The sequence below is a fragment of the Camelina sativa genome, chromosome 8, assembly GCF_030686135.1.
Source record: "Camelina sativa cultivar CO46 ecotype springtype chromosome 8, ASM3068613v1".
NCBI classification, from domain to species: Eukaryota; Viridiplantae; Streptophyta; class Magnoliopsida; order Brassicales; family Brassicaceae; genus Camelina; species Camelina sativa.
Window position 1 is genome coordinate 28,609,924 of NC_141887.1, and position 26,249 is coordinate 28,636,172.

General features: G+C 35.8%; 5 protein-coding genes, 1 long non-coding RNA gene and 1 pseudogene across 8 annotated transcripts; 2 read left to right on the forward strand and 5 right to left on the reverse strand.

Annotated features, from left to right (window-relative positions):
* The first annotated feature begins 4,964 nt into the window (after nucleotides 1-4,964).
* On the forward strand, nucleotides 4,965-7,538 carry LOC104708760 (monodehydroascorbate reductase 2-like). The gene is made up of 10 exons (XM_010425383.3): nucleotides 4,965-5,176; nucleotides 5,422-5,493; nucleotides 5,581-5,632; nucleotides 5,738-5,818; nucleotides 5,896-6,014; nucleotides 6,106-6,325; nucleotides 6,423-6,541; nucleotides 6,626-6,751; nucleotides 6,843-6,983; nucleotides 7,068-7,538. Exons 1-10 carry the CDS (start codon nucleotides 5,123-5,125, stop codon nucleotides 7,389-7,391), a joined length of 1,308 nt encoding a protein of 435 aa, XP_010423685.1. The 5' UTR covers nucleotides 4,965-5,122; the 3' UTR covers nucleotides 7,392-7,538.
* A 131-nt stretch (nucleotides 7,539-7,669) lies between these two features.
* LOC104708762 (subtilisin-like protease SBT4.15) lies at nucleotides 7,670-11,223 on the reverse strand. Its single transcript, XM_087460837.1, has 12 exons — nucleotides 11,013-11,223; nucleotides 10,809-10,900; nucleotides 10,632-10,729; nucleotides 10,403-10,549; nucleotides 10,221-10,326; nucleotides 9,934-10,138; nucleotides 9,546-9,854; nucleotides 9,355-9,455; nucleotides 9,033-9,269; nucleotides 8,838-8,946; nucleotides 8,544-8,757; nucleotides 7,670-8,405 (listed from the first exon to the last, which is right to left on the reverse strand). The coding sequence occupies exons 1-12, from the start codon at nucleotides 11,109-11,111 to the stop codon at nucleotides 7,831-7,833; spliced, it is 2,292 nt and encodes a 763-aa protein (XP_087316963.1). The 5' UTR covers nucleotides 11,112-11,223; the 3' UTR covers nucleotides 7,670-7,830.
* LOC147940569 (uncharacterized) lies at nucleotides 7,846-11,022 on the forward strand. The gene is made up of 3 exons (XR_015563480.1): nucleotides 7,846-8,454; nucleotides 8,539-10,345; nucleotides 10,619-11,022. It is a non-coding gene; the product is annotated as an uncharacterized LOC147940569 (long non-coding RNA).
* A 182-nt stretch (nucleotides 11,224-11,405) lies between the features above and the next one.
* LOC104708763 (GDSL esterase/lipase At5g03610) lies at nucleotides 11,406-14,900 on the reverse strand. The gene is made up of 5 exons (XM_010425385.3): nucleotides 14,488-14,900; nucleotides 14,185-14,394; nucleotides 12,264-12,541; nucleotides 11,878-12,184; nucleotides 11,406-11,785 (listed from the first exon to the last, which is right to left on the reverse strand). Exons 1-5 carry the CDS (start codon nucleotides 14,549-14,551, stop codon nucleotides 11,565-11,567), a joined length of 1,080 nt encoding a protein of 359 aa, XP_010423687.2. The 5' UTR covers nucleotides 14,552-14,900; the 3' UTR covers nucleotides 11,406-11,564.
* A 2,774-nt stretch (nucleotides 14,901-17,674) lies between these two features.
* On the reverse strand, nucleotides 17,675-20,197 carry LOC104708764 (GDSL esterase/lipase At5g03600-like). 2 transcript variants are annotated; one of them, XM_087460838.1, is made up of 5 exons: nucleotides 20,103-20,197; nucleotides 19,214-19,417; nucleotides 18,811-19,085; nucleotides 18,294-18,600; nucleotides 17,675-18,211 (listed from the first exon to the last, which is right to left on the reverse strand). In XM_087460838.1, the coding sequence occupies exons 2-5, from the start codon at nucleotides 19,395-19,397 to the stop codon at nucleotides 18,006-18,008; spliced, it is 972 nt and encodes a 323-aa protein (XP_087316964.1). In that variant the 5' UTR covers nucleotides 19,398-19,417; nucleotides 20,103-20,197; the 3' UTR covers nucleotides 17,675-18,005. The 2 variants fall into 2 exon arrangements, with proteins under 2 accessions (XP_087316964.1, XP_019084684.2); XM_019229139.2 differs by having other exon boundaries at nucleotides 17,783-18,211; nucleotides 19,507-20,151.
* A 1,746-nt stretch (nucleotides 20,198-21,943) lies between these two features.
* LOC104708766 (GDSL esterase/lipase At5g03590-like) lies at nucleotides 21,944-23,317 on the reverse strand (annotated as a pseudogene). Its single transcript, XR_015564705.1, has 4 exons — nucleotides 23,273-23,317; nucleotides 22,985-23,185; nucleotides 22,561-22,840; nucleotides 21,944-22,376 (listed from the first exon to the last, which is right to left on the reverse strand). The product of XR_015564705.1 is annotated as a GDSL esterase/lipase At5g03590-like (transcript).
* Nucleotides 23,318-23,735: 418 nt separating this feature from the next.
* LOC104708767 (GDSL esterase/lipase At5g03610-like) lies at nucleotides 23,736-26,132 on the reverse strand. The gene is made up of 5 exons (XM_010425388.3): nucleotides 25,855-26,132; nucleotides 25,537-25,761; nucleotides 24,829-25,103; nucleotides 24,261-24,567; nucleotides 23,736-24,155 (listed from the first exon to the last, which is right to left on the reverse strand). The coding sequence occupies exons 1-5, from the start codon at nucleotides 25,916-25,918 to the stop codon at nucleotides 23,950-23,952; spliced, it is 1,077 nt and encodes a 358-aa protein (XP_010423690.1). The 5' UTR covers nucleotides 25,919-26,132; the 3' UTR covers nucleotides 23,736-23,949.
* Between the last annotated feature and the right edge of the window lie 117 nt (nucleotides 26,133-26,249).

Consider the following 26,249-nt stretch of genomic DNA (forward strand, 5'->3'; position numbering starts at 1 on the left):
ATCTGTTCTAGGTTGCTAGAACTATCAGGATAACTTCCAAATTTAATTTGGTAATTATCCTAAAATTTAAATAAAATATTTCCTAAAACTTGTCTTAATCCAAAACTGAAAAGGAAAACTTAAGAAAAGGAAATCTTATCTAGAAAAAGGAAATTATTGCATGCATGCTAGTTCCTATCTAGTTTTGTTGTTCATGCATATTAAGCCACGAAATTGAGTAGAATAAAGGCATGTTTCGGTCTCAAATACCGCATGACCTAAGTTCGAAATTATAAGTAAAGGCAAGGCATGTTTCGGTCTCAAATACCGCATGACCTAAGACTAAAATGATTCCATGGTTCGGTCTTAAACACCGCATGGCATGATCCAAATAAATTACATTGTTCGGTCTTAAAAACCGCATGATATAATAGGGTGCATGTTTTGTAAAATCAAAGTACCTATGTGAGTGTCTTAAGGATGATAATGGTTGCACTAAAAGAATAAATGTAAGGCAATTTTGCATACACACCATCACCTTGCTGAGAGTCTCAAGGACCAAGTACCATACCATTGAGAATCTTATTGACCTTTGGACAGAGTTGAAAAACAATATGGACACCAATAGATGGTGCTCCTACCAAAGGCTCAATTCGAAAAACCTAAGGATCCAGGAATTCCAATCCATGGATGAGTATAACTCAGAGCTTTTAAGATTGTCTCAATCCTAAGGTTGTGTGGTACTGAAGTCACGGAGAGAGAGTTACTAGAGAAGACTTTGTCTACTTTTAGTACTCCCAATATAGTACTTCAGCAACAGTACCGTGAAAATGAGCTGTTGATAAATAGTGCTATGAGACCTCCCGGTACAACCCCATTACCGGAAAAAGAGCCCAAGGAGACCAACTACGTCCACAGAAAAAGACACTATGGCCATGGCCGTGGTGGCAGAGGACGTGGTGGTCGTTGGGGCCAGGCAAGCCGTTTTTATGGTTACGGCCGTAGTAGCCGTGGCCGCGGTGGTAGGGGCCGTGGGTCCTTTAAACCGCAAATCAAGGCTAAATCGGTTTGTCACCGATGTGTAAATGAAAAGTGCAATGAAGCTCACAAGGTTGACATGACAAAGAAAAATCCTAAAGAGCCTAAAGAGCCAAAAAGACTAATGAGTCTATCTATGTCCATAGAGACAAGTATGGCCGTGGCCGAGGAAGAAGTGGACATGGTGGTCCTGGTCGTGGGACTTACCAAATACATAATTATGATGGTCAAGGCTATAGAAACCGATTAGGCTTCGGCCGCGGTCGGGGTAAAGGCCGCGGGTTATCTAAACCCGCAACATAAGACCAAGTCCACTTGTAATAATAATTATGGTATAGAAAACCATAAGATAAAGACATGCAGAACTCCTAAATTGGATTATGAGATTTTGATTGCCTAAAGAAAAATATTTAAACTCATGTGGTGTATTATTTTAATTTCTATGCTTTTGAATTTGATTGAATTATTATTTTGATTTAAATCCAATTATTTTATTTCCTTTAATATATATTAAAACATAAATCCTTGTCCATTATTGGAAATGGTTAAGGACAAGAAAATAAGTGTGGTGGATAGTGGATTAAGCCACACAAAGCCAATATTAGCAAAGATAAGCGGGTATAGCAAGCCTAAGTAAAGGCTACGGCCAGGCATATATTTTATGGCACACATTTTGAACTAAGTGTTGCATTATAATCACCCAGCTCTAAGAGAAGCTTATTGAGCTTTAAGGACATTCATTTGAATGATTTCCATATTGAAACTAAGGGTGAAGGAAACCAAGAGTTCCTATATATATTACTAAGATCACCCAAGGATCTAAAGAGAATCCTAGAAGTCTATACCTTGCACTAGCCACTGGTTTTTACCATGCTAAAGATTAAAATAAGACTAATTTGGCAATCCACTTTATGGCATGACCGGATTGGCCATCCGTGTTTCTAACATGATGCGTATGTTGATATTAAATAAAAATGGGCACACTCCTAAGAGAGAGAAGAGTTATCCCTACAATCTCACGTGTGTAGCATGTACACAAGGGAAACTCATTTATAAGGCCATCACCAGCAAATGTAACTAAAGAAATTTTCCACTTAAGACTATAAGTCTAGATAGTGCTGGTGAATTTATATCCCAAGCGTTTAATAATAATGGTATGTCCATGGGGGGAGTGTGGACCACCCTGTGGCACATGAACATACAGAGAATGGATTAGATGAATCCTTCATTAAACGCACTTAATAAATTGCTCGACCATTACTCATGAGGTCGAAGCTTCTTGTGTCGGCTTGGGGACACACAATATTACATGCAATAGAACTTATACGCATCAGGCCATCTAGTGAGTATAAATATTCCCAAATGCATAACGGGTCATAAGCCAGACATATCCCATCTAAAATAATATACGGGTGTGCCGTTTATATTGCATCATCACAGAGAACAAAGATGGGACCTCAAATGAGGATGGGAATATATATTGATATGATTCTCCCACCATTGTTAAGTATCTTGAGCCAACTATGGGTGATTTATATGTGGCCAGATACACGGATTGTCAGTTTGCTGAATCCGAATTCCCTATATAGGGTGGAGAGAAAGACAAGCTGGTCAAAGAAATATTATGGAATCAAACATCCTTAAATTGGCAAGATCCTCGAGATTATACATTTGCAAAAGCTAGCTATTCAATTGCCAAGATTCCTTTAATGACCCAAAGAGAATTATGAAATCGTACATACCAGCTTGTAATGCACCAGTACGTATTGATGTTCAAAAAGGAACACAATAATCAAGTTGCTACAGAGTCTAAATAGACCAAAATGTTCCATAGAAAAGAACCTTCGGAAATCTAAGAAATGTGCAAATAAAACCGAGGTTAAGGAAAAGTATAGACATGGCCGCGGCAAATCCTAAGGTACCAACAATGAGGTTTGGGACGCTAAACCTCAAGGTCCTTAAGGTATTAATAATAATAAGAGCTCGATATACTATATCATGTCTAGAATAAAAAGGAACTGCAAAGATGTCGACATTAATGAAATAATTGCATGCAAGGTAGCACTTGAAGTAAATGAGGATCAGAAACTCACGTCTATATTAGAGTGCACTCAAAGTAAAGATTGGCTAAAATAGAAAGAAGCCATTGACGTGGAGTTAAACTCTTTAAAGAAGAGAAATGTGTTTGGTCCGACCTTAAGGACAACACTTGATATAAACCAGTTGGACATAAGTTGGTCTTTGTAAGAAAGAGAAATGAGAGTAATGAAAGCGTGAGATAAAGCACGGCTTATAGCACAAGGATTCTCTCAAAGACCAGGAATAGATTATGAGGAGACTTACTCCCTGTGATGGATGCAACGACTTTAATAAGTCTGGCTATAAAAGAAAAACTGGATTTACGGTTAATGGATGTTAAAACCGTATACTTACATGGTCCACTGGAAAATGAAATGAGATTACCAGAGGGTATAGAGCTCAATTATAAGAGTGGTTCTCGAGAAAATACTGCATAAGGCTAGACAAATACCTTTATGGACTGAAACAAATGGGTGTATATGGTCCAAAGGAGGCCGATGAAGAAATTCTCGGACCTAAAATGCCATACCTCAGTGCTATAGGAGTGTTAATGTCTTGGCTAGCCACACTAGACCAGAGATAAATTTTGCCGTGAACCTCCTAGCAAGAATTAGTTCTTGACTAACCCAAAGGCACTAGAGTAAAATTAAGTATTTATTATGTTACCTACAAGGAAGGTAAGATTTGGGTTTATATTATACTAACTATAACAAAGAAGGTTTTAGTTGGTATTGTTGATGCAGGTTATAGCAAAGAAGGTTTAGTGCGTTTTGTTCGATGACTCAACATATATGGACGGATAGCGGCATGGACGACAGCAAAGAAGCAACGGTCATATATGAGGACAATTCGGCCTGTATCGCACAACTCAAGGAAGGTTACATCAAGGGAGATCGGACGAAGCACATCTTACTGAAGTTCAAGTGGTGCAAGTACAATCCTGCGACAACTCAGCCGATCTCTTCACCAAAGCATTGCCGACATCGACGTTCAGGAAGCTCACGCACAAGATTGGAATGCGGAGACTTCTAGACTTGGAGTGATGTTTGGATCAGGGGGAGCAATGTGTGCTGTACTCTTTTTCCTTCACCAAGGTTTTGTCCCATTGGGTTTTCCTGGTAAGGTTTTAATGAGGCAGCATCCCCTAAGCACATTGCAGCGATCCCATCCAACATGGCACGGTCATCTCGTCCAAAGGGGAGTGTTGTAAAACACTTGTGGACTCCATAGACCGGCCCGCTCACAGTCCGTTAGGACATGGCCTTACGGCCCATTTACTGTCCGCACATGTACGGTCCATCGGCCATTGCTTCGCGGCCCATGGCCTATCTTATGTACTCTATTACTTTATGGGCTTTAGCCCTTGTACTCTACTATATATATGTAACCTCATTCGATTATCATTAATGAGAACAAGAGATTTCGTCCCCTAAACTTTCTAGTTTCATAACATACATACTATTCTTTTTGCCCTATCGGGGGTTTTCTTGTTTTAACTGTCCAAAAGTTATTATGAAATTGGTTCAAATAAAAAAATTAACCAAACAACTCCTTCAAAGATATTTTACTTTATTCGTCAATTTGACTAGTGGGCTGCTGAGAAAGTAGAATATTGATTTCTTTCTCTTTGCTTTGTGTAAATTAAAAAAAAAAAAGTCTCCAAATGGCAAATATGAAAGGTATCAACAAACCGGATCGTACCAGAATTTAAAATATGAATTGTCCGTTTCACATCGACCAAAGATCTGTCGCGCTGTAAGTAAGACTGGGGTCTGGTCAAAGAAATATCAAATATTATTAGACGCAGATTTTGATTTCGATTTCGGTTTCGGTTTCTCCACGAAGCGGGATAATCTAACGGCTTAAACAGTGTCACGTGTAAAGATTCCTTCTAGATAGAACAAAGCCGTCTATAAAAACCCCCCACCTGACCCAATCACGTTCCTCCGATCCGAGAAAGGAAAGCTAAAAAGACAAAAACTGAAATTAAATTAAAAAACAAAAAAGAGACGATTCGATCGCGTCAATGGCTGAAGAGAAGAGCTTCAAGTATGTGATCGTCGGAGGTGGTGTCGCCGCCGTAAGTCTCTCTGTTCTTTAGTTTATCGGAATTGTGCTTTTATCTCTTCGCTTACGAATCATTACTACTGTATAGTTCGCTTTTGGAATCCTCATCATCACTTGAGAAGTTTCACTGATTGTATCTCTAGTCTCTAGATCTAGAGATTTTTTTTTTAGTGTAACTGATACTTAAGAACTAGGAAGTATGTCTTACTTAATTCAGTTTTGTTCTTGTTGTTGTTTTGGGGTCTTCTTGATTCACAGGGATACGCGGCTAGAGAGTTTTTTAAACAAGGTGTTAAGCCTGGTGAACTTGCCATCATTTCCAAGGAACAAGTACGTTTCCTAAAAAAAGAATTTATTTAGGTTAGCTTCTTCCGGATTCTTGTGATTTATAATATTGGTGATTTTTGTGTTACACAGGTGCCTCCATACGAGCGTCCTGCACTTAGCAAAGGATATATTCATCTCGACAGTTAATATTCGTTCCTACATCTTTGTTGATTTACATCAATTGAGTTTTAGTTTTATTATGTGCTTTGTTTTTTTTTAATTAGATTATCGTTTTCATGGTACACAGATAAAGCTACACTTCCGGGTTTCTATGTCTGTGCTGGAAGTGGAGGAGAGAGACAGTTCCCTATGTGGTACAAAGAGAAAGGTAGGAGTGTGCTTTTGATTACACAATCTCTGTCCTTGCTCTTATGTGTAATATTCTACGTGCTCATGTTTTTGCAGGTATTGAGCTGATTTTGGGAACAGAGATTGTCAAAGCGGATCTTGCTGCAAAGACTCTTGTTAGTGGTACTGGACAAGTCTTCAAGTACCAAACTTTGCTAGCTGCAACTGGTTCTTCTGTGAGCACAACAAACTCTCCCTTTTGGAATGTTCCATCCAAGTCTTTCTTTTTTTGGAATCTTGTTCTAAAGAATTTGTTTAATTGTGCAGGTCATAAGGTTGTCAGATTTTGGCGTCCCAGGTGCAGATGCTAAGAATATTTTCTACCTAAGAGAACTAGAAGATGCTGATCACCTTGCTTATGCAATGGAAGTTAAGGCGAAAGGAAAGGCTGTGGTTGTTGGTGGTGGTTACATTGGTCTTGAACTCAGTGCTGCTCTGAAGGCTAACAACCTCGACGTTACCATGGTTTATCCAGAACCTTGGTGCAGTAAGTGAACACATTTTAAGCCAAACCACTAACATAGAATTCTCATCGCTCTTTCTTTGCTTAACATCTTTCCTTTTTGTTTTGTCTTTGAAAAAAGTGCCTCGGCTTTTCACCGCTGGCATTGCTTCCTTCTACGAGGGTTACTACGCCAATAAAGGAATCAACATTGTCAAAGGCACTGTTGCATCTGGTTTCAGTACCAACTCAAATGGAGAGGTTAGCAATTAACATCATTATTCAAACTTGATAGTGTTTGCTCTTGACTGCTTCAACAGTATCGCTTGTTGCTTAATGATGCAGGTCACTGAGGTGAAATTGAAGGACGGAAGAACATTAGAAGCTGATATCGTGATCGTTGGCGTCGGTGGTAGACCGATTATATCACTCTTTAAAGGTCAAGTTGAAGAGGAGAAGGGTGGTTTGAAGGTTTGTGTGATCTACATTCTCCATTATTCTGCAGTATCATGATATATAGCATCTGAAGTATATAATTATTGTAACTCATCTTTGATTGCAGACTGATGCGTTTTTCAAAACAAGCGTCCCAGATGTATACGCCATTGGTGATGTAGCCACCTTCCCAATGAAACTCTACAACGATATGAGACGCGTTGAACACGTTGACCATGCTCGCAAATCCGCTGAACAAGCCGTTAAGGTAGTGATAACAAAAAGTTTCTCCTTCCAGTCTTCAAGTATAATATGAGTGAGTTGTATTGAATCGATTTATATGATTTTGTAGGCAATAAAGGCTGCAGAAGAAGGGAACTCGATTTCGGAATATGACTATCTTCCATACTTCTACTCTCGAGCTTTTGATCTCTCATGGCAATTCTACGGTGACAACGTTGGAGAAACCGTAATGTTTGGAGACAATGACCCGAAATCGCCTAAGCCAAAATTCGGGAGCTACTGGATTAAAGAAGGGAAAGTGGTTGGAGCATTTGTAGAAGGTGGAACTCCTGAAGAGAACCAGGCAATTGCTAAGGTTGCACGAGCACAACCTTCAGTTGAAAGCCTTGATGTTTTGGCTAAGGAAGGCCTTTCCTTTGCCACCAAGATATAAAACAATTAAGCTAGTGTGAAGGCTTTGAGTTTGAGTGTCTTCATGTCATTTAAGCTATTATGATAACAGAGTGGGACATTATTTGTTATTGGTTTGGCTCGCTTCTTCACATTGTTTGGTTCATGAATAAAATTGTAAGTCATTCAATTCCCCTTCTCCAATCTTTTCTTTCTTCACATTGTTTGGTCCATCAAACTTGTTGAAAACACTCCGGATTGGTCATCAAACTTACTACCTATTCAGTTCAAGTTTTTTTTATTTTGTCCTTGACATTTGAGTTTTGTTCCATAAACATATATATACAGTTGTTATTATTCTCCCAAAAATTATTACCTATTTTTAGTTCAAGTTTCAGCTCCACTAGACTTAAAAAAAAAAAAAAACACTATAACAATGTTAAAAGACAAACAATGATCTAAAAAAAAGGGTCTTGTCTTTCTTAATTGTAATTGTTACCTGATCGGAACAATAGAATTGGACTTCTCACAAGATGGCCTCTCGAATCATCCCATTCCACAGAAGCAGACACAATCCCTCTCATTATCTCATCCCAAACTCCATCAATCATAACCTTAAAATTCTTCTTCTCTCCAGGCCTCTCGAAACTCATAGCCTTAGGCACAACCTCAACTCTCAAACCTTTCGGTGCCCAAACCTTAGCCACGTAGTTCGATGGTCCGTATCCGACGTTCGTAACTGATCTGTAAAAAACCTCTGACACTTTCGTATCCGTGGAACTCACTTGCTTGTGCATTGACGGGTAATTTAACCCGTCGGATCCTAACCCTCGTTTGTAATTCTCGCATCTGTATTCCGTCTTCGTCGTGTTGTTCTTTTTACCAGCGATTAAAAGTCCGATGGTTGTGCTGTTATACCCTTCTTTACAGAGGAATCTTAGGTATGCGTCCTCTGCGATGTCGTAGACTAGACCCGGGTGAATCGCTCTTCTCGGGTTTATTTGACCCGACCCGTAACTCAATTCTGCTTCGTCTCCTTTGATCCTCATTGGAGTAGCTGTAACGAGTGTAAAGATTGGAACTTTCTGTTAGTTCTGAGTGTAAAGGTTGGAACTTTCTGTTAGTTGTGACTTGTGACTTGTGAGGAGTGTAAAGGTTGGAACTTTCTGAAGTTTTGTTTGGTAATTTAGGTTACCTGTAGTCATAAGGGCGGATTTGATTGCAGCTGGAGACCAATCAGGATGGAATGATTTGACATAAGCAGCTGCAGCTGCTGCGTGAGGACAAGCCATTGATGTTCCTGACATTATGGTGAAAAGTGTTTTTCTATTGTCGTCTGAATAACCGGTTACAGATGCTAGCTTCGAGTATGCCGCGAGAATGTTTAGTCCGGGGGCTGAAATGTCAGGCTGTCGAAAAAACCGGGATCAATTGAAATCACTTGGAGAAGCCTTGAGAACAGAAGAGATAGAAAGGGTGAAGAGAATACCTTGAGAATGTTGGGGCTGATTCGTTGAGGTCCTCTTGCTGAGAAAGAAGCAATTGAAGGAGCTACCATTTTGGTTGTTTTTGTCTTAAAGATTACTGCTTGAGGATTTCTGATAAGTTTGAATGTGTGAGGAACAACACCAACGAAAAAGAGGAGTAAGAAGAGAGACATAGAGAGACGAGTTCGACTGATTACTTGGTGGAGTTGATGTATTCAGAGATCTTTGTACCGTCTTCAAAGAAGACATAAGAGCCAGCAATGACAGTTGAAGTGGCCATATCAGTCGGTTCAAGAAGTTGAACGATCACACCAGCTCCTTTTAAGCTTCTCACTACATGGTCTTGACCATTGCCTCCTTCTTCACGTCCTGCTTCACAGTAAACTACCTTTCCCATCACTTTATCTTCCCCTAATGTCCCGGACTCACATGTACTGTATAAACACTCACAGCCGTTTTAAAAGACTGTAGAAATCTGAGAAAGATTTAGGCTTTTGTTCTGTTATTGAGATTGATTACCTAGGCTCTCCATAGCCTCCTGCAGATAAGTTAGATGCAAGCGTACCGCTTGTTAATGGATACATTTTCTCGCTTGGAGAGAATCCGTTTAGAGAGATTCCCTACAGAAGAGATCTTGAACTCTTATCTTACTCGCCATACAAGCAAGATCAAGAAGATGATACTTAAGTTCTTGACAGAGATATACTCACAGATGCGGTGAGACCATTGCCAAGTTTGACAACAGTTTCAAACTTCCGGTCGAGTGAGTTGGCCGCGACAGTCATTACCCACGGCGCAAGGTTGGAAACCGTAAAGAGACCTGGCCCGTTATTGCCTGCAGAACACATTGTCAAGATCCCTTTTTTCATTGCGTGAAACGCTCCAATCGCAATTGGATCTTCGAAAAACGGAAGCGAGGATCCTCCGATTGAAATCGATATTACATCAACCCCATCAGATATAGCTTCGTCGAATGCCGCCAACATGTCCATGTCTGTACATCCTGATTCCCAGCACACCTTAATTTGAAACAGAGCATAACGTGTCTTCCTTCTGTTCCAAGAAACAGAGTAACAATTGAACAGAAAAAAAACAAACCTTATAAGTGGCTATTCGAGCTGAAAGAACACCTCCACGAGCCGTTCCGTTTGCAATTCCGAAGAGGCTAGCGTTGGAGACTGAAACGCCGGCAATTGTGGAAGATGTGTGAGTTCCATGACCGTCGTAATCGGCAGGAGAGTCTCCTTTACCATCAGGAAGTCCCTCTTGATCAATGTGGAAGTACTTTGCGCCTATCACTTTACTGTAATCCAAAACCCAAATTAAAGAAAAGAAAAAGAGAGGTTGCAGAAACAGAGGATGATGGAGAAACAGAGCATTTGTACTTATTGCAACGAGTGAAGTTGTTTCCAGTTACACATTTTCCTTTCCATTTAGCTGGAGGAGGACCAACTCCTTTGTCATCGAAGCTCGGTGAGTCAATATCGATCCCTTATCACAAGAACAAAAGGTATTATAAATCCGGTTTTACCTATATCTTCAGATTTGAGTTCTAAGTTTACTTTACCTGTGTCAAGAACTCCCACAATGATATTACTCTCTAGTGCTACACTTCTTTTGTATTTAGACTCAACAAACCCTAGAAAGTCCCATGATCTTGTCGTGTGAAGCTGTCTTTGAGTGTTCTTGAACACCGATACAACTCCATCTTCGCCTGCATAGAAACAAATCAAGAAAAGAACAATCACTAATCACATTTAAACACAAATTTTTTATTTTACAGGTTTGTTATATACGTGATAGCTTCTCTGCTTCATGAGGGTAAAGCCTTGCAGCAAATCCATTGATGTTCTTCCCATAGCTATATATTTTAACTTCTCTTGCTTTGCTCTCGCTGCAAAAGAAGTATACAACTTCGAATAAAAAATTCAGATAAATCAATGGCTATTCTATGAGTAAGAGCTGGTTCTTACTCTCCGATCACTGTCAATAGAAGATTATGATGGTTTTCTGCGGCTTCAACATGAGAATTCTCAGTTGCTTCTCCCATGTACACGATGTAAGGCTATGAAGACAGAAACAGAACAAAATCATGAGAGATTTAGTAATTTAAAACCATTGATCTGCTCATCACAGAACACATGAACACACACTCTTCAGTCTTACATTATTATTACCTTTCTCTCATTGTTTTCATCTTCCGTGGCTGCTATAAAAGCGGTGTTAACAAGGCAAAAACAGAGTATAAACAACCGCAAATGCTGATTCGAAACCATCTTTTTGGATATTGAGATTAATTAAAACTGAGATTTGCTTTTTGTTAATTAAGAAGAAGATCTACACTCTATAACGTTAATAAATCAAAGAGAACAATACTTAACAGCCACTAATCTTTTAAACTGTTTTCTTATGCTAAGTAATTAGCATAACTGCATAAGACTGAGAGTCCTTTGGCTTGTTATTAGGATCGTGTTCCACCTTATTTTTCGGTTTATTAGTTACACATAATTAATATAGTTTTTTTTGTTTCTCTTAGTGAGATTAATTAGGGTGTGAATGAGTAATAGAAATGAACAAGTTTAGAGATTTTATTAGTCACATAATCTTTAACACACACAAACACAAAATGAATGAAGAGATACTGAAGAACCAGAAACAGAGAGCTAAAACATTGAGCTCCATAAGAAGAAACCTAAGAGAAAAAAGTGTGTTTATGTTTGTTTTGTTTCTCACGCTTTAATCAAAGACGCGGTAAGACTTTCTCGTAAAACCGAGTAAACCGATCTCCATCCTTCTTCGGTAGGGTGAAGTCCATCCCAAAAGAAAGCAGATTTAGGATCATCACATACCATGTACTTCTTCACTCCCTTCTCATCCACGCTTCCACAGTTATACTCACGGCTCACACCTACGCAACACGGCTTCAACGGACTCTCAAACCTCGTACTCCCTAAAATTTTCCACATAACCAATAAGACTTTTCAAGAAAAGGTTGTTTAAAGGACTAAAAAAAAATGCAAGAAATGAAAAGTTGCATTGTACCTGGATTAGCTCCTTTGTTCTTGAACACAGTCAAGAAAGCATTGTAGAGATCAAGAATAATGAAAGTCGACTGCTTGGTCTCGCTGTTGAGCTTTGCCACAGCTTGTTGCAATAAGTTGTTGTGGAGGTTGACTAAAGCGTTTTGTGTCTCGTTACAACGCTGGAACGAGGATACGACGGTGATGGGAGGGAGACAACCAAGCGGCTGCAGCGATGGTACTGCTATCTTTTTCACTCCCAAAGCGTGGATCCTCCTCAAATTCACCTCTGTTTGATCCACAACTTGCTTTATGAATGCTGGGAACTCCTGTAAGATGCAACGAATTAAAAAAAAAAATGAATATACATGTAAACTAAAATTATATAGAATGTTTTAATGATCTTACAGAGGCAGGGCGGTTTAGGGCGATGAAGTTAGAGTAGTCGTTGCCTGCGACACTGACGAGAGCAACGGAGGAAGTAAGCTCGGAAGGATAATAGATGTCGCCGGCGGTGAGAAGGTTCTGGAAGATATCGATCTGAGTGGTCATGTTTGGCAATGGAGTCTGAGTGTTGAACACTCCGGTTCCACCGTACGCAAAGTTCATACCGTATTGTAAACGTTTCTTTCCCGCGTAATCTTTCCAGAAGTATGGGATTGGTGACTTTATACCCACGAATTTTGCTATAGTAAAAGGAAAACCAAAATTATCCATGTTTAGTTGTTTTAGTAGAATTAACTTAAAACAACGAGGACTATTTGACTTCACAACCTCAATATGTGACAAGAATATGTCACTTGTTACTTTGTTAGATTATAAATTGATTTAAATATAGTATCCCAAAACTTAATGCACTTCATCGTTGACAATATGCAAATCGTAATATTTTTTTCATCAATCCTAAGAAGTTTATATAGAAAGACTATTGACAATACATAAGACTTTTTCTGAAATAATGTTCATTAAACTATAATGTATGGTACTTTGACAGCGCATATGTTGGTGTTTAGCTTTATAGTCTTTTTATATGATAATAAAAGAGATGAAAAAAGAAAAGCTTGAAGTGTGTTGCTTTGTTGATGCTAAGTGGTGCGCTATCATGATTCATGAGAGTATAACAAACATAATAATAAAAATAGAAAGGTTTAACCTTTATGACGAAGATATATAAAAGACAAGTAGAGAAAAATAATAATTTGATAGCACCGAATACAATTCATGAACAAAATATATATAGATACGTGTTAGGTGTTATAGCATACCAGAAAAGATATAAAAGTTGCTGTGACCTTACTAACGTGTTAAACTTTAAAAAAAAATGTAAATTCTTTTTTTCGTTAAGATTCATTATGGTTTTTAAATGATGACAATTGACAACGTATACGTAAAGAAGCAGAGTATGAGTATCGGTATGTTTCTTGCCATAATAATACATTTATCTTATACTTACTATCAAGTTTATACTTTTATTTAATCCTTCCAACGTATAATATTTACATGATGCGTGTGTTACAATGAATAGTTATTAATAATTTTATATATAGTAAACTGGTAAATGTTCGAACTAATTTTCCCTTTACCAACCAAATATTGAAATAAATTCGAGAACAAATTAAAGATTCAACATCCCTAACTGGCCACGAAGGTAAACCAACTCCTGTAACTAACACAAGATAAAGAAATGATTCCTAAATTTCTCAATTAGTGCATCGAGACTTAAAGACATACTAAGGAATATATATGATTATATAAATATAAAAAACATGTTACAAGGAAAAGTTTTATAGGATAATAAAAAGGAGAATATAAATAGTTTTTGAGATTAATAAACACAAAAAGAAAGTAAAAAAAAAGCTTTAATAAAAAGCAAAGTACAACAAGAAGATGGCGAGAAGAAAGAAAGCAAAAGTGAGTCGCGCACTGGATTAACACTAGACCACTCTTCCATCATTGATTTTTGGACCTTATTTAAATATACGATTTACGTCTCATCATTTTCATACATCTATACTGTTATAACTTTAAACGATGCTAAAACATCGATTAGTTAGGTACTTAAACACTTATCAATCATTTACTTACCCATTTCCGCATATTGTATGTATATCCTAAAAGGCTAACACTAAAGTATGTCAAGTAATTACACTATTACAGCAGGAGACTTTTAATGTTGGTTAGTAAATAAAATTGATTCTGATTTAAAATTTTTGTCAACAAATTTGATTAGGAGTTTAATTGAAATAATTATGAAAACAAGATTCATATATATTTCATATAGCATAAGGATGATATATTCAGTTAAAAGTTTTGAAGAGGAATAGTTTACCTAGAAAATCGGTGGCGACGCGGCCATCGGAGAAACGGCCGGCGGGTTTACCGGGGAAAGTGATACCATAAGGGAATTTCCAAGAACTAGCGAGAGACTTCTTAATGTTTCCTGTATCGGCATAAGAATCTCCGAACACAAACAGCTTCGTTGGTCTAAATGCATACAAGTGATGATTTTGATTGGAACCCTCCACTCCGTTGATTTCTCCTGCATAATTAAATAAAAAAAAAATATTAAAAATTTTGGTTTCAAGAAATTTGTTGTGATGAGAGCTATAAGATGAAACGTAAGTTAAATTACCAAATAGGAGCGAAGTTAATAGAAAGAGGAAGAGGGAGAAGAAGAGTTTGAACAAAGGATCCATTTTTCAAGATTTAGAGCAAAGAGTTCTCTTTTAACGACCAAAAAGGAAAGGCTAAGGGGGGGGGGGGGGGAGAGAGAGAGAGAGTAAGTGGAAGAGAGAAGATGGGTTTAAAAGAGAGAATTGAAATTGAATCGTGTTCTCACTAATGTTCTTTGTGGCTTTATATAGTAGTAACCCACTAACCATTAAGAGTTGATTGTGAAACGACTACGATCGGGTCAATTTTTGTATCTTTTATATTCTTTGTGATTTAGTCGTTGTTCAAAACAAAACAAAAAAAGTCTGTGTTTTATTCAATTTTGTTTTGAACCATTTGAGTTTCTTAATTATCTTTGTTTAATGTCTGAGTGTGATTACTATTACAATTGGGATAAGAGATATAATAATGGCCTTAGTTGGTATAGAGTTGTTTGTTTCAATAAAAAAAAAGAAAAAAAAGTTGGTATAGAGTTCAATAGATTTTTTTGCCGAAATTGACGGGACGTTAAATTCTTTTTTAAAAATAATTTATTTGGCGTTTTAATGATATACTTTAATAAGATAAAGAATTACATATATATATATATATGTATATCAAAAAATATGTATATGTATATTTTATTGAATCGTCTTATAATAAGAAAAATCTAGATCACAGTTTTTTTTTTGTGCAAAATCTAGATCACAGTTTAATCCTTAAAGTTGTGGAAAATCCAATTCAAATTTTTATTTCTTAGTTCATTTTGATAATTTTTACTACAGTTAGTATGTCAACGTCACCAATCTATCAAATGTATTTGTTTGAAGCATGAAGACTATCTCGTAAGTTATACTATTTGTCATCACACGGTACGACTTCAAATTTGTAGGCTGAAATTATAGTTCTTACTTCCGTAGAATAACTGTACATATCGTTATTTAGCTTAAAATCTTATGTTGAAGAATTAAAGACCAAGACGTGGACGCGTACCGTAAAAGTAGAACTCAGACTTTGGTATTTTTTTTTTTATCCACGTCAATTGAATATTGGCATACCCTCATTGATTATTAACTATCTTTAATTTTTTTTTTTTTTTTTTTTTGATTTATTGTCCCCACAACAACGAACGTGTTTATTAATTCCTCGTATGTTTTCTGTATTATTACTCCAGTGGGTTTTGATTTTTATACTTTTTCCAGGTTTTCATAGTTCGGGAATATAATAACGAACCAATCATATTTACCAAATACCACTAACATATATATTTTAATCAAATAGGCTTAGATTATTCCAGGCAAAACTCCCTGAAAAAAATGGATACATCAAAAAAAAAAAAAAAAAAAAAAAAAAATCATATTCAACACACGTGAGGGTTTAGATGTCCAGCCCAGCCGCCCTATATGAAATTTAAAGAAAATATATTGTAACTATCAGTAGAGAGAGACACTATTGTAATTTTTAAATTACCATCCTCTCTTGCTTTCCGAGTTCTTCAAAGTAAAAACTCGATACAGAAAGAAGTAAACCAAATATGAAATATATGAACCGAACTACAAAGTCCAATTAACTTATTTTCTTAAAAACGCTTCAAATAAAAGATAAATTAATTTGAATCAAATACATATTGTAGTATCTTTGTATTGCCAATACATTTTTGGGGTTTTAGATAACGAGAAGTGATTTACACTTTGGTCAAAAACTCGGTTAGAGGTTTGCCTAACACTGAGTAAACCGATCGATCTCCATCCTTCTTGGCTAGGGTGAAGGTTATCCCATAAGAAATCAGACTTAGGATCTTTACATAATTAAGAGTATACTTCTTGACACCCTTCTCGTCCACATGCCCACAATCACCTTCGCAACACGGCTTCAACGGGGTTTCAAATTTGGTGCTCCCTACAATTTTAACGAAAACCAATCACACAAAACTCTTAAAATAACTACACTCCCATTTAATCAATGCAAGCTGCTGTTTTAAAAAAAAATAACTACAGTTTTTAAAGGATCGAATTTGAAAATCTGTAATGTTTTTTACTGTGAAGTGATAGGAATAGTCATTGCCGGCGCAACGCTGACGAGAGCGATAGAAGAATTAAGGTTAGAGGGAGAGTAGATGTCGCCGGCGGTGAGAAGCTTCTGGAATAGCTATGATGATTAATATATATAGAAAATTAAGAGCGAAAGGAAGGGTTTAATCAAAATGTATTGCAAGATTTGGGGCAAAAGCTTCTCTATTCTTTGTCAAGGACGAAAGTTTATACATCACGTATTCTGTATAAACTTCACAATTTTACAATAATAAATAAACAATTTATACCCAAAAAAAAAAAACTAGTTAATCTTTTTTTTTTTTAAGACAAAACTAAGGTTTAAGTATTTTATCTGATGAACCATTATGACTTTCAAATCGTATCTCCCTTTTTTTTGGTAAATAAGAAAATCAGTTTTCCAAGTAAGAAAAGGAAGAATTTTTAGAAAGATTTGGAAGTCTTATTAATTTATCACAATTTTTAGTAAAAGTTTAATGTATAAGATCATATCTAATTTAGATAAGACAACAACTTCTTTGAGACCGCCATAATCAAATGATAAACCAAAAGTTATTTTAATCATCACCACCTCACCACCATTCTCCAGATTTAGAATTCAATCCTAGAAGATTTTGCATATTCTTGAATTGACCACCACCAGTTCATTCACCAATATTATTCTCTAGATTTAGAATACATTACCACCTACACATATTCTTATAAGTTAGAATATTTTTTCTCATATAAACCTATCAACCCTTTCAAAAAACCTCAAAAAATTATTAATCAAAATGATGAATGGCTTCTCGTGCTTTTTGTTTGTCATGGTATTATGGGTTGGATCGAGTGATGCGAATCTGTTTGCAAAAAATTTAGTCCAATTTAGGAACTCTCTTAATCCTGGAAGACAAATCCAAATCTCTTGTACTTTAAACAAAAAGCAACCATTTCAACTTTTTATGGATCCTGGACAAACCTACGATTATAAGTTTCATGGTATGTTTGTTCTAAGAAACAAAATGGATTGTCAGTTAACGCAAGGGCTACTTGGAAATGTTTCGTTTAGGGCATACGAAGGTGCTAATGGTGTATTTGATCATGGTAAGCAAAATTTATGGGATGTTAGAGAAGATGGAGTTTACTTTACACATGGTAAAGAAATACCAAAATTAGAGTATAAATGGATACAAAAATCTTTCATTTCATCTTTGTTTTAACTGTAATTTCCTATTTTCTGTTATTGAATGAAAGATTGCAATCATATTTCAAAAAAAAAGTGAAAAACTCTCTTTGTCCAGGAAAATAGTTTGTCATGATTATTTGTTTCTCGAACAAAGACGATCGAAGCATCCTTTATCTAGTCGTGGACAAACGAACTATTTTTCATTCTTTATAAGTATCCTTCATAAGAACAAATCCAAAGTTTCAGATTGCATTTCCGGGTTTTAAATACCAACAAGTGGTTTTACGGTTTGGTCTTAGACTCGGTTAATGGGTTCCCTAATACCGAGTAAATCGATCTCCATCCTTCTTGAGTAGGGTGAACTTCATCCCAAAAGAAAAAAGACTTAGGATCATCACATAAGGTATACAACTTTTCACCGTCCATCGATCGCCCACAAAAACCTTCGCAACACGACTTCATCATCGGGGTTTTAAATCTCTTGCTCCCTACATTTTCACAAAACAATCTATAATTGTAGGTTTTGATATTGAAGATCAAACGTGAAACTCTTGTTACGTGAATTTTCACCTTTGTTCTTCAGAACGGTCATGAAGGCGTGATGAATATCAATGATAAAGTAATGCTGCCCCTTCTTCATAACCCTAGACTGCTCGTTGAGCTTGGCAACGACTTGTCTCAACAATTTATTGTGGAGTTCCACCAATGCGCTTTGTGACTCGTTGCAACTCTTGAACGATGATGCAGAGGTGTAGGAAGGGAGGCATCCGATTGGCTGCAGCGATGTTACTGCTACCTTCTTAAACAGCAGCCCACTCAAAACTATCATATTAACGTGTAAATGATCCACGACTTCCTCTACTAATGCTTTCATTCCCTGCATGCAAGATTTAATGAGAAGATAAATAATAATAACCTGACAAAAAACGTTTTAATGCTTCAATTTAATTTTTTACCCCTAAACCGATGTTAATTAATGAACCAATTTGACTTAACCAGACCCTTGCCGATATAAAAGCATAGAAATAGGAACAATTTAATTACGTAATTAGCTTTGACATCTAAAAAAGATGAATGTTATTCTTACAGCCGCAGGGCGATTTTCGTCAATGTAATAGATATAGTCGCCTCCGGCGTAGCTAATGAGAGAGACGTCCGTGGGAGTAATGTCTCCTTGGACACGGCCGGCGAGAACGATGTCTACCAATAAATTAACCTGAGCAGTTATATTGGGGAATGGACTATGCGGAGAGGAGTCGACCACTTTGGAAGCCCCGAACGCAAAATTCATTCCTTTTGTTAGGGTTTTCTTTTTTCCGTGAGTTCTATAAAGATGAGGTGACTCTGCCCCTAACACTTTTGCTGCACCGACCAACACAATAGTTTCACTTTACATCCGTTTCAGTATAATAATATACTATAAGATTTAGACATCGGTTGGAAAGGTATGCATCTAATCTAAAGAGAGAGAGAGAGAGGGAGAGAGGAACCTAGTAAATCGGTGGCGATGAGACCATCACAATAACGACCGGAAGGTTTACCGGGGAAAGTGATACCGTAAGGGACAGGCCAAGCCTCTGTATCGCTCTTCGTGTTTCCGGTATCCGCGTAAGAGTCTCCAAACACGAATAGCTTCGGTGTTTTTTTAGGTCCAGAAAGCTGGTTTGAACCCATTACTCCATTACTACCTCCTCCTGCACAAAATTTTTAATAAAAAAATTAAAATTTGACCATGGGAGGAATCTTTCGTACGTGATGAGAGCTATAAGATGATATAAATTACCAAAGATGAAAGAGAAGAAGAGAAATAAGACTTTCATCAGAGAATACATTTAAAAATTAAAAATTTAGAGCAAAGACTTCTCTTATGTTTTCTTTTTGTTACAAGGATCAATTAGAGCCTTTAGAGGAATGGAGAGAAAAGATAAAGGATATGGAAGTGAGAATCTTTAGGATTGAAATTTTGAATCTGTTCTTAACTTCTTTCTAATCGGGCTTTGTTTAGAGTCTTAAGAGCTAGTAACCTTTAAAGAAGGATACGATTTTGGCGTGTGTGTTTTACGAAGGACACAAATAAATGAAAATTAAAAAGGTTGACAAATAAAATGGAGCGGAAATCGAGAGTGAGTATGTGGAGTAGATGGGTTTAAAGAAGAACAATTTGAGGATTATTAGTGTAACCAGTAACCGTATGCGTTAGAAAAGATATAACACATACGGTCACACAGTGATTATATTCATGGGGCATAATTCGGATGTGTTATTACTACTCTCTATATCAAGTGTTCGTCTGTGTTGACTAAAAATATTTCTTTGGTAAAATTCTTTCAAAGTATATTGTTCAAATCTTTTTTTATATATAATATGATTGTAAATTACCAAATAGGATAGAAGAGAGATGGATAGGGAGAGGAACTGTTCCATCAAACAATTGCAAGATTTTGAGCAAAGGCTTTTTATACTGTCTTGTTAAGAAAAACTTTGACATCATATCCTTTGTATAAAATATAAATTAATCTCATAATAAATGATTGTAATAAAACTCCAACAACTTTATTAAAAAGGAAGCTTTTAATAGCTAAAGATAAAAAGTAGATTTCAGAAATGTTATTTTGCCCAATTATTAGAAAGTTTAACCCTTTTTTTTAATGATTTTTTTTCAAGCTAAAAAAATAAAAATAAGATGGGTCTTCGTATTAATTTCTTTCAATTTTTAGTGTAAAATCTAATCAATTATTGCGAAAAAAAAAATCTAATCAATTATTAAGTTTTAGTTTTCTCAATATTTTTTTGGTAAAATATCTAAGAAAAAAAAAGCAAAAAAGTTAAGTTAAAATGGGATTTTTTATTAATTTCTTTCAAGTTTTAGTACATTTATTAAATTTTGCATAATACATTTATAAAATTTATACATAATTTCATTTTCTTTCAAAATATATTTATATATACATACATCTCAACACCTAGGTATAAGTTAAAATATTATATATTTTATATACATATTACCCCTACTAAACAAACACAACAATTAGTTGAAAAATGAGTCACCTCTCTTATTTTTTGTGTGTCATGGTTTTGTATGTTGGGTTGGGTAATGCAAAACTGTTTGGGAAAAATTTAGTACAATTTAAGAATTCAGTTAGTTCAGGAAAACAAATCAATATCTTTTGTAAATTGAACAACAAGCAACTATTCACAGTTTTTTTAGACCGTGGACAAATCTACAATTATAGTTTTCATAATGCGTTTGTTACCCCAAACAAAATGAATTGTGATTTAAGGGAGGCGAACTTAAAATTTGTAAGTATTAGGGCATATCAAAGTCCTACTGGCGCAATTGATCATGGTAAAACAAATTTTTGGGATGTTAGAGAAGATGGAATTTACTTTACACATGGTAAAGACGTGCCAAAATTAGAGTATAAGTGGTAAAACCACCAAGATTGCAGTATATAATGGTTCTAAAATATCTTTAAAGTATAATTTATTTATCGTTGTATTATGTACTATTACATATTTTCTGTTATTGGAAAAGATCATATTAAATAAAAAATCACAATAGCATTGTGACTATCTCGATGGAGTTAAAAATATTTTTGTTTAGAAAAAACAATAAATGTTGATTACATAATTTTAATTTGTAAAAATATTAAAAAAAATTATAATATATATCTTAATATAAAATGTAAGTAATTATATTAGGATAATATCTTTTGATGAGCATATATAAAGATATGAAACATAACTGTATTAGGGATTATCATTTTTAAGATCATCTTTGTTTTAAACTTTAAAATGTAGTTTCTTAACTTATCTTGTTTTTGTGGAATATAACCTAATTTGTATTTATATTTTTAATTAAATAGAGATTTGTGAATCAAAATTAATTATGTTCGATTTCGCCATTTGCACATGATAAAAGACGGTCATGCATACTACATAAAAATTGAGCAACTGTGCATTTAGAAGATAATTTTGTTTGCCCCCACATTACTTTAACCGAGTTAAAACCATAAATGGAATTCGATTTCAAGAAATTGAAAAACAAAGGTGAAAGTAAATATCCAACAGAAACTGGGGTCTTAGATGCCAAAAAGGTAATTTTACCCCTTGGTCAAAGACTCGGTTAGAGATTTGCCTAATACCGAGTAAATTGATCTCCATCCTTCTTGAGTTGGGTTAATTTCATCCCAGAAGAAAGCAGACTTAGGATCATTACATAAGGTATACTTCTTCGCACCCTTCATATCCACACGTGCACAATCGCCTTCGCAACATGGTTTCAGTGGGGTTTTAAACTTATTGCTCCCTTTATATCCACAAACCAATAACAAAAAAAAAAAACTTTTAGACTAAAGTTTTAACATTAAAGATAAAATAACGTCTAATTATGACGAAACGGTCCCCTTTGGTCCTAAACTTGTCCTCTTTGTTAAGCTTGGCCACGACTTTCTTCAACGACTCGTTATGGAGTCTCACCAAATCGTTATATGACTCGTTGCAACTCCGAAATGAGGATGCAACGGTGACACGTGGGAGGCATCCCAGCGGATGCAGCGACGTAACTCCTATATTCTTAAATTTTAGTCCGTTCATTATCCCTAGACTATACTGTATATCTTCCACGATGAACTCTACAAATGCTGGGTAGGCCTGCATGCAAAATCAAATAATTTTAGTCTATCTTGGATTTTTTTTTTTTTTTTTTTTTATTAAAAGAAACAAAATGGTCTATAGTTACATTTTCAATTTTTCACATATAAACTCAGAGAATTAACGTTTGAAACGAACGAAATTGCACTAACGTGATCCAAGGAAATATGAATGTGTTTCTTACAGCCATATTGGGGTTTTGGTCGATGAAACCATAATAGTCGCTACCGGAGTAGCTGAGGAGAGCGTAGGAGGAAGCAAGGTCACCGTCGATAGTGTAGACACGACGGGCGAGGGCAAGGTTAACCAAGAAACCTACCTGAGTAGAGATGTTGGGCGATCGATCACCGGAGAGTCGAACACTTCAGCCCCTCCGAAGGCAAAATTCATTCCTCTATTTAATTTAATTTTATTTTTTCCGTGAGTTCTCCAGAGGTACGGTAATTTTGCTCCCAACTGTTTAGCTGCAAGCATATACAGAAAAGACTATGGTGGAAAGGAAATTTATGTAAAGTTCATATTTCAATTAGTGATGTTTATCAACATTCATATTATCATATGTTCATATTTAGGATGTAGTGAGACAGAGAGTGTGAGAGTATATTAACCTAGAAAATCGGTGGCGATGAGGCCATCAGAATAACGGCCGGAAGGTTTACCAGGGAAAGTGATACCATAAGGGGATTTCCAAGAGGGTGCATTGGGCTGCATGTTTCCCGTATCAACGTAAGAATTTCCGAATATAAACAGCTTCGGATCTTTTTTGGATTGGGAAGGCTGATTTGAATCCAATACTCCATTGATTCCTACTGCCAAAAAAAAAAACACAATTCAAATTGTGCCTTATATATTATAGAATTGATATATAAGCGCGCTATGAGACGACGGTAAAGTACCAAAGAAGAGAGAGAGCAAGGGAAGAGTTTCATCAGATAATACATTTCAAGATTTAGATCAAAGACTTTTTTTTTTGTTAGAGATAAAAAGAAATGAAGAGCAAAGAGAAAAGATGTGGAGGAGAGAACTTTAAGGTTTGCAATTGAAGTGTTCTTAATGTCTTTGTGGCCTAGTAACCTTAAAAGGAGGTGACTTGAGCTTCAAGGCTTCAATGTATGTGTTTTTCTATTTTATCATATTGAAGATCCGGAAACCGAAACCTAAATTAACTAGAGCATATGGTAGAACTACATATTTTTGCTATTGTTATGTTTAAGTGATTTAAAATCCAATATGTACATTATGAAGGGCCCTTTATATAAGTTTTAAGACCCGAATTCCCAATTATAGTACATTATATTAATTCCGTAAGTAGTATAAATGTGATTTTAAACTAGAAACAGAGTGCGTAAAGACAGAGCATAATAGTAAAGAGTGTTTTATTTCAATCTTATTTCCTTGAGTTTACACTTTTATTCTTAAACACACAATAAGAAGATAGAGGCACAGAGCCTTTGCATGGAGGAGTACTGACAGAAAGACATACTCAAAAGACGTAGAGACTAACAATTATAAAAGAAGAAAACACTTAACGATGAAGAAATTTTGAAATCTCAAGCACATTTAGGGTTTTCGATCAAATCAAAAGTGCTTTTAGGTTGTTGGTCAAAACCGAGTAAACCGCCTTCCATCCTTCCTGAGTAGGGTGAAATTCATCCCAGAAGAAAGCAGACGAAGGATCATCGCATAAGGTATAATTCTTCCCACCGTTCTCGTCCAGAGTCCCGCAATACCCTTTGCCTCCGCAACACGGCTCGTATAGACTTTTAAAGTTCGTAATCCCTAAAGTTCCATAAACCAAATACATATATATATATATATATATATATAAGCCTTCAAAATAGGGGTTTATTTTATTTAGAATACTGTTTTTTTTCTTTCTTTTACCTGGATTCTCTCCTTTGTTATTGAGGACGGCCAAGAAGCCCTTGTAGTAGTCAAGGACAATGAAAGGCGAATTCTTGGTCTCCTTGTTGAGTTTAGCCACTACTTTTTCCAAGGCGTTGTTGTGTATGATTGTCAACGCGTTTATAATGTCGTTGCACTTCTGGTACGAGGAGCCTCTGGTGTACATGGGGAGGCACCCGAGTGGCTGTAATGACGGTACTGCTACCTTTTTCACTCCCAAGGCGTGGATACGCTTCAAATTCACCTCGATTTGATTGATGACTCGCCTCACAAATTGAAAGATGCCCTGTGATAATAATCAGAAATCAAGTTAACTATCATTTTTATCATTACTTGGTTCTAAGATTACGGTCAGGATTGGAGATTTGTCTACGTAGATTGTTAGAATCTCAAAAAAAAAAAAAAAAAATTAGGGAGTTGGAAAAGACTTAAATAGGTTTATAAATTAAGAAGATTTTAAATTCTATTAGACTATTAGTGTTCAGTTTAAAAGATATAATTGTAAGAATTTTTACTTAATTAATTATAAGAAATCGTGGTTCCTTACCAAGTTATAGCCATTGTCGGAGATGTAAGTAAAGTAGTCATTGCCAGCAATACTGACGAGGGCGACGGAAGAAGAAAGGTCGGATGGAGAATAGATATCGCCAATGAGTTTCTCGAAGACACTGATCTGATACGTCATATCCAAACCTTTAATATAAACTGTGTCGAAGACTCCGGTTCCTCCGTACGCAAAATTCATTCCATATTGTAACTGTTCGTGTCCCGCGTGATCTTTCAATTTATAAGGGATGGGTGATTTTATCCTCAGAAATTTGGCTGCACACATTTTCCAACGTAATTGTATTTTTTTACGAACAAATAGGTAAATTAGCAACACCAGTGACCATTTAATATATTAATGAACTGAAAAAAAAACAAATACAGATTACATTATTAGATAAAGATATATATATATATATATATATATATATATATATATATATATATATAACCAAGTTTTGGCCCCAAAATAAAAAAAAAAAAAACCAAGTTTTTCCGAGGCCTAGCGCATAATACAATCAACTAGAACGTGACACTGCAAATAGGAGTAAAATAGCAAATTCTTCCTAACATTTTAGTATCAGACTAATAGTAATTATTTCATCGATCAATTCCTCGGAACTTAGTCCTCATCCGGTAGATCTATGGTCAGTACGTATTAAAAGAAGTGAAATCGATAAGTTTTAGTTACGCTCATAGAGGCACGTACCTAGATAATCGGTAGAGACACGGCCGTCACAGTAACGGCCGGATGGTGTACCGGGGTATGTGATACCATAAGGGACTGCCCATGCTTCAGATTGATTTTTCGGCAGGTTTCCGGTATCGACATTAGAATTTCCAAAGACAAACAGCTTTGCTGAACCGTATAAGTTACGCTGATGCTGCTGATGATGATGATGGTGCTTTGAGCTCTCCACTCCAGTGATGTCTCCTGCCAAAATAATTAAATACAAAATTGGTAACTTCTAAAATTAGTCATATAGTTCTACTCTAATGAAAAAAGTATAAGATAACTGTGAACTACCAAAGAGGAGAGAAGAAAAAAAGAAGAGTAAGAGTGGGACGATGAGAGTTATCATGGAATTCATTTTCGAGATTTGTTTCTTTCTTTTGTGAAAGAGAGAGTATGTGAAGGAGATGAGTTAAAAGATGAAACTTAGAGAACTGAACTTAAGGGTATTCTTATTTATAGATCCACCATACTGGATTTTTTAAGAAGAAGTTTAAATCCAAATAGGTGCAAAAAACACGTTTCGGTATAACTAAAGTTTTTTCAAAATTATATATTCAACGATAAATTCTGAAGTATCACATTCAACCTGCTAATTATAAATAGATGATCTCTTATAATTTGTTTTTATCTTTACAAGATTGAATTTTCTTTTATAACAACAATTACATAATCAAATAAGATATATT

Bases quoted from the DNA above. Each gene is read 5' to 3' on its own strand.
- LOC104708763 (XM_010425385.3), bottom strand. From the start codon at position 14,551: ATGGATCCTTTGTTCAAACTCTTCTTCTCCCTCTTCCTCTTTCTATTA. The intron at 14,395-14,487 runs GTAATTTAACTT...TTAATTATGCAG, and splicing joins ATTAACTTCGCTCCTATTTG to GAGAAATCAACGGAGTGGAG. The intron at 12,542-14,184 runs GTAAACTATTCC...CTTTTACTATAG, and splicing joins CGTCGCCACCGATTTTCTAG to CAAAATTCGTGGGTATAAAG.
- LOC104708762 (XM_087460837.1), bottom strand. From the start codon at position 11,111: ATGGTTTCGAATCAGCATTTGCGGTTGTTTATACTCTGTTTTTGCCTT. The intron at 9,855-9,933 runs GTTTGTTTTTTT...TTTCAAATTAAG, and splicing joins CTCGAATAGCCACTTATAAG to GTGTGCTGGGAATCAGGATG. The intron at 8,758-8,837 runs GTATTCTCTTCA...TTTTTTCGACAG, and splicing joins TCAGCCCCAACATTCTCAAG to CCTGACATTTCAGCCCCCGG.
- LOC104708764 (XM_019229139.2), bottom strand. From the start codon at position 19,555: ATGTATTCTCTGATGAAAGTCTTATTTCTCTTCTTCTCTTTCATCTTT. The intron at 19,418-19,506 runs GTAATTTATATC...AATTTTGTGCAG, and splicing joins CTTCTTCTCTTTCATCTTTG to GAGGAGGTAGTAATGGAGTA. The intron at 19,086-19,213 runs GTTCCTCTCTCC...TGGTCGGTGCAG, and splicing joins CATCGCCACCGATTTACTAG to CAAAAGTGTTAGGGGCAGAG.
- LOC104708767 (XM_010425388.3), bottom strand. From the start codon at position 25,918: ATGAATTCCATGATAACTCTCATCGTCCCACTCTTACTCTTCTTTTTT. The intron at 25,762-25,854 runs GTAGTTCACAGT...TTATTTTGGCAG, and splicing joins TTTTTCTTCTCTCCTCTTTG to GAGACATCACTGGAGTGGAG. The intron at 25,104-25,536 runs GTACGTGCCTCT...AAATGTGTGCAG, and splicing joins TGTCTCTACCGATTATCTAG to CCAAATTTCTGAGGATAAAA.
- LOC104708760 (XM_010425383.3), top strand. From the start codon at position 5,123: ATGGCTGAAGAGAAGAGCTTCAAGTATGTGATCGTCGGAGGTGGTGTC. The intron at 5,819-5,895 runs GTAGGAGTGTGC...ATGTTTTTGCAG, and splicing joins TATGTGGTACAAAGAGAAAG to GTATTGAGCTGATTTTGGGA. The intron at 6,326-6,422 runs GTAAGTGAACAC...CTTTGAAAAAAG, and splicing joins TTATCCAGAACCTTGGTGCA to TGCCTCGGCTTTTCACCGCT.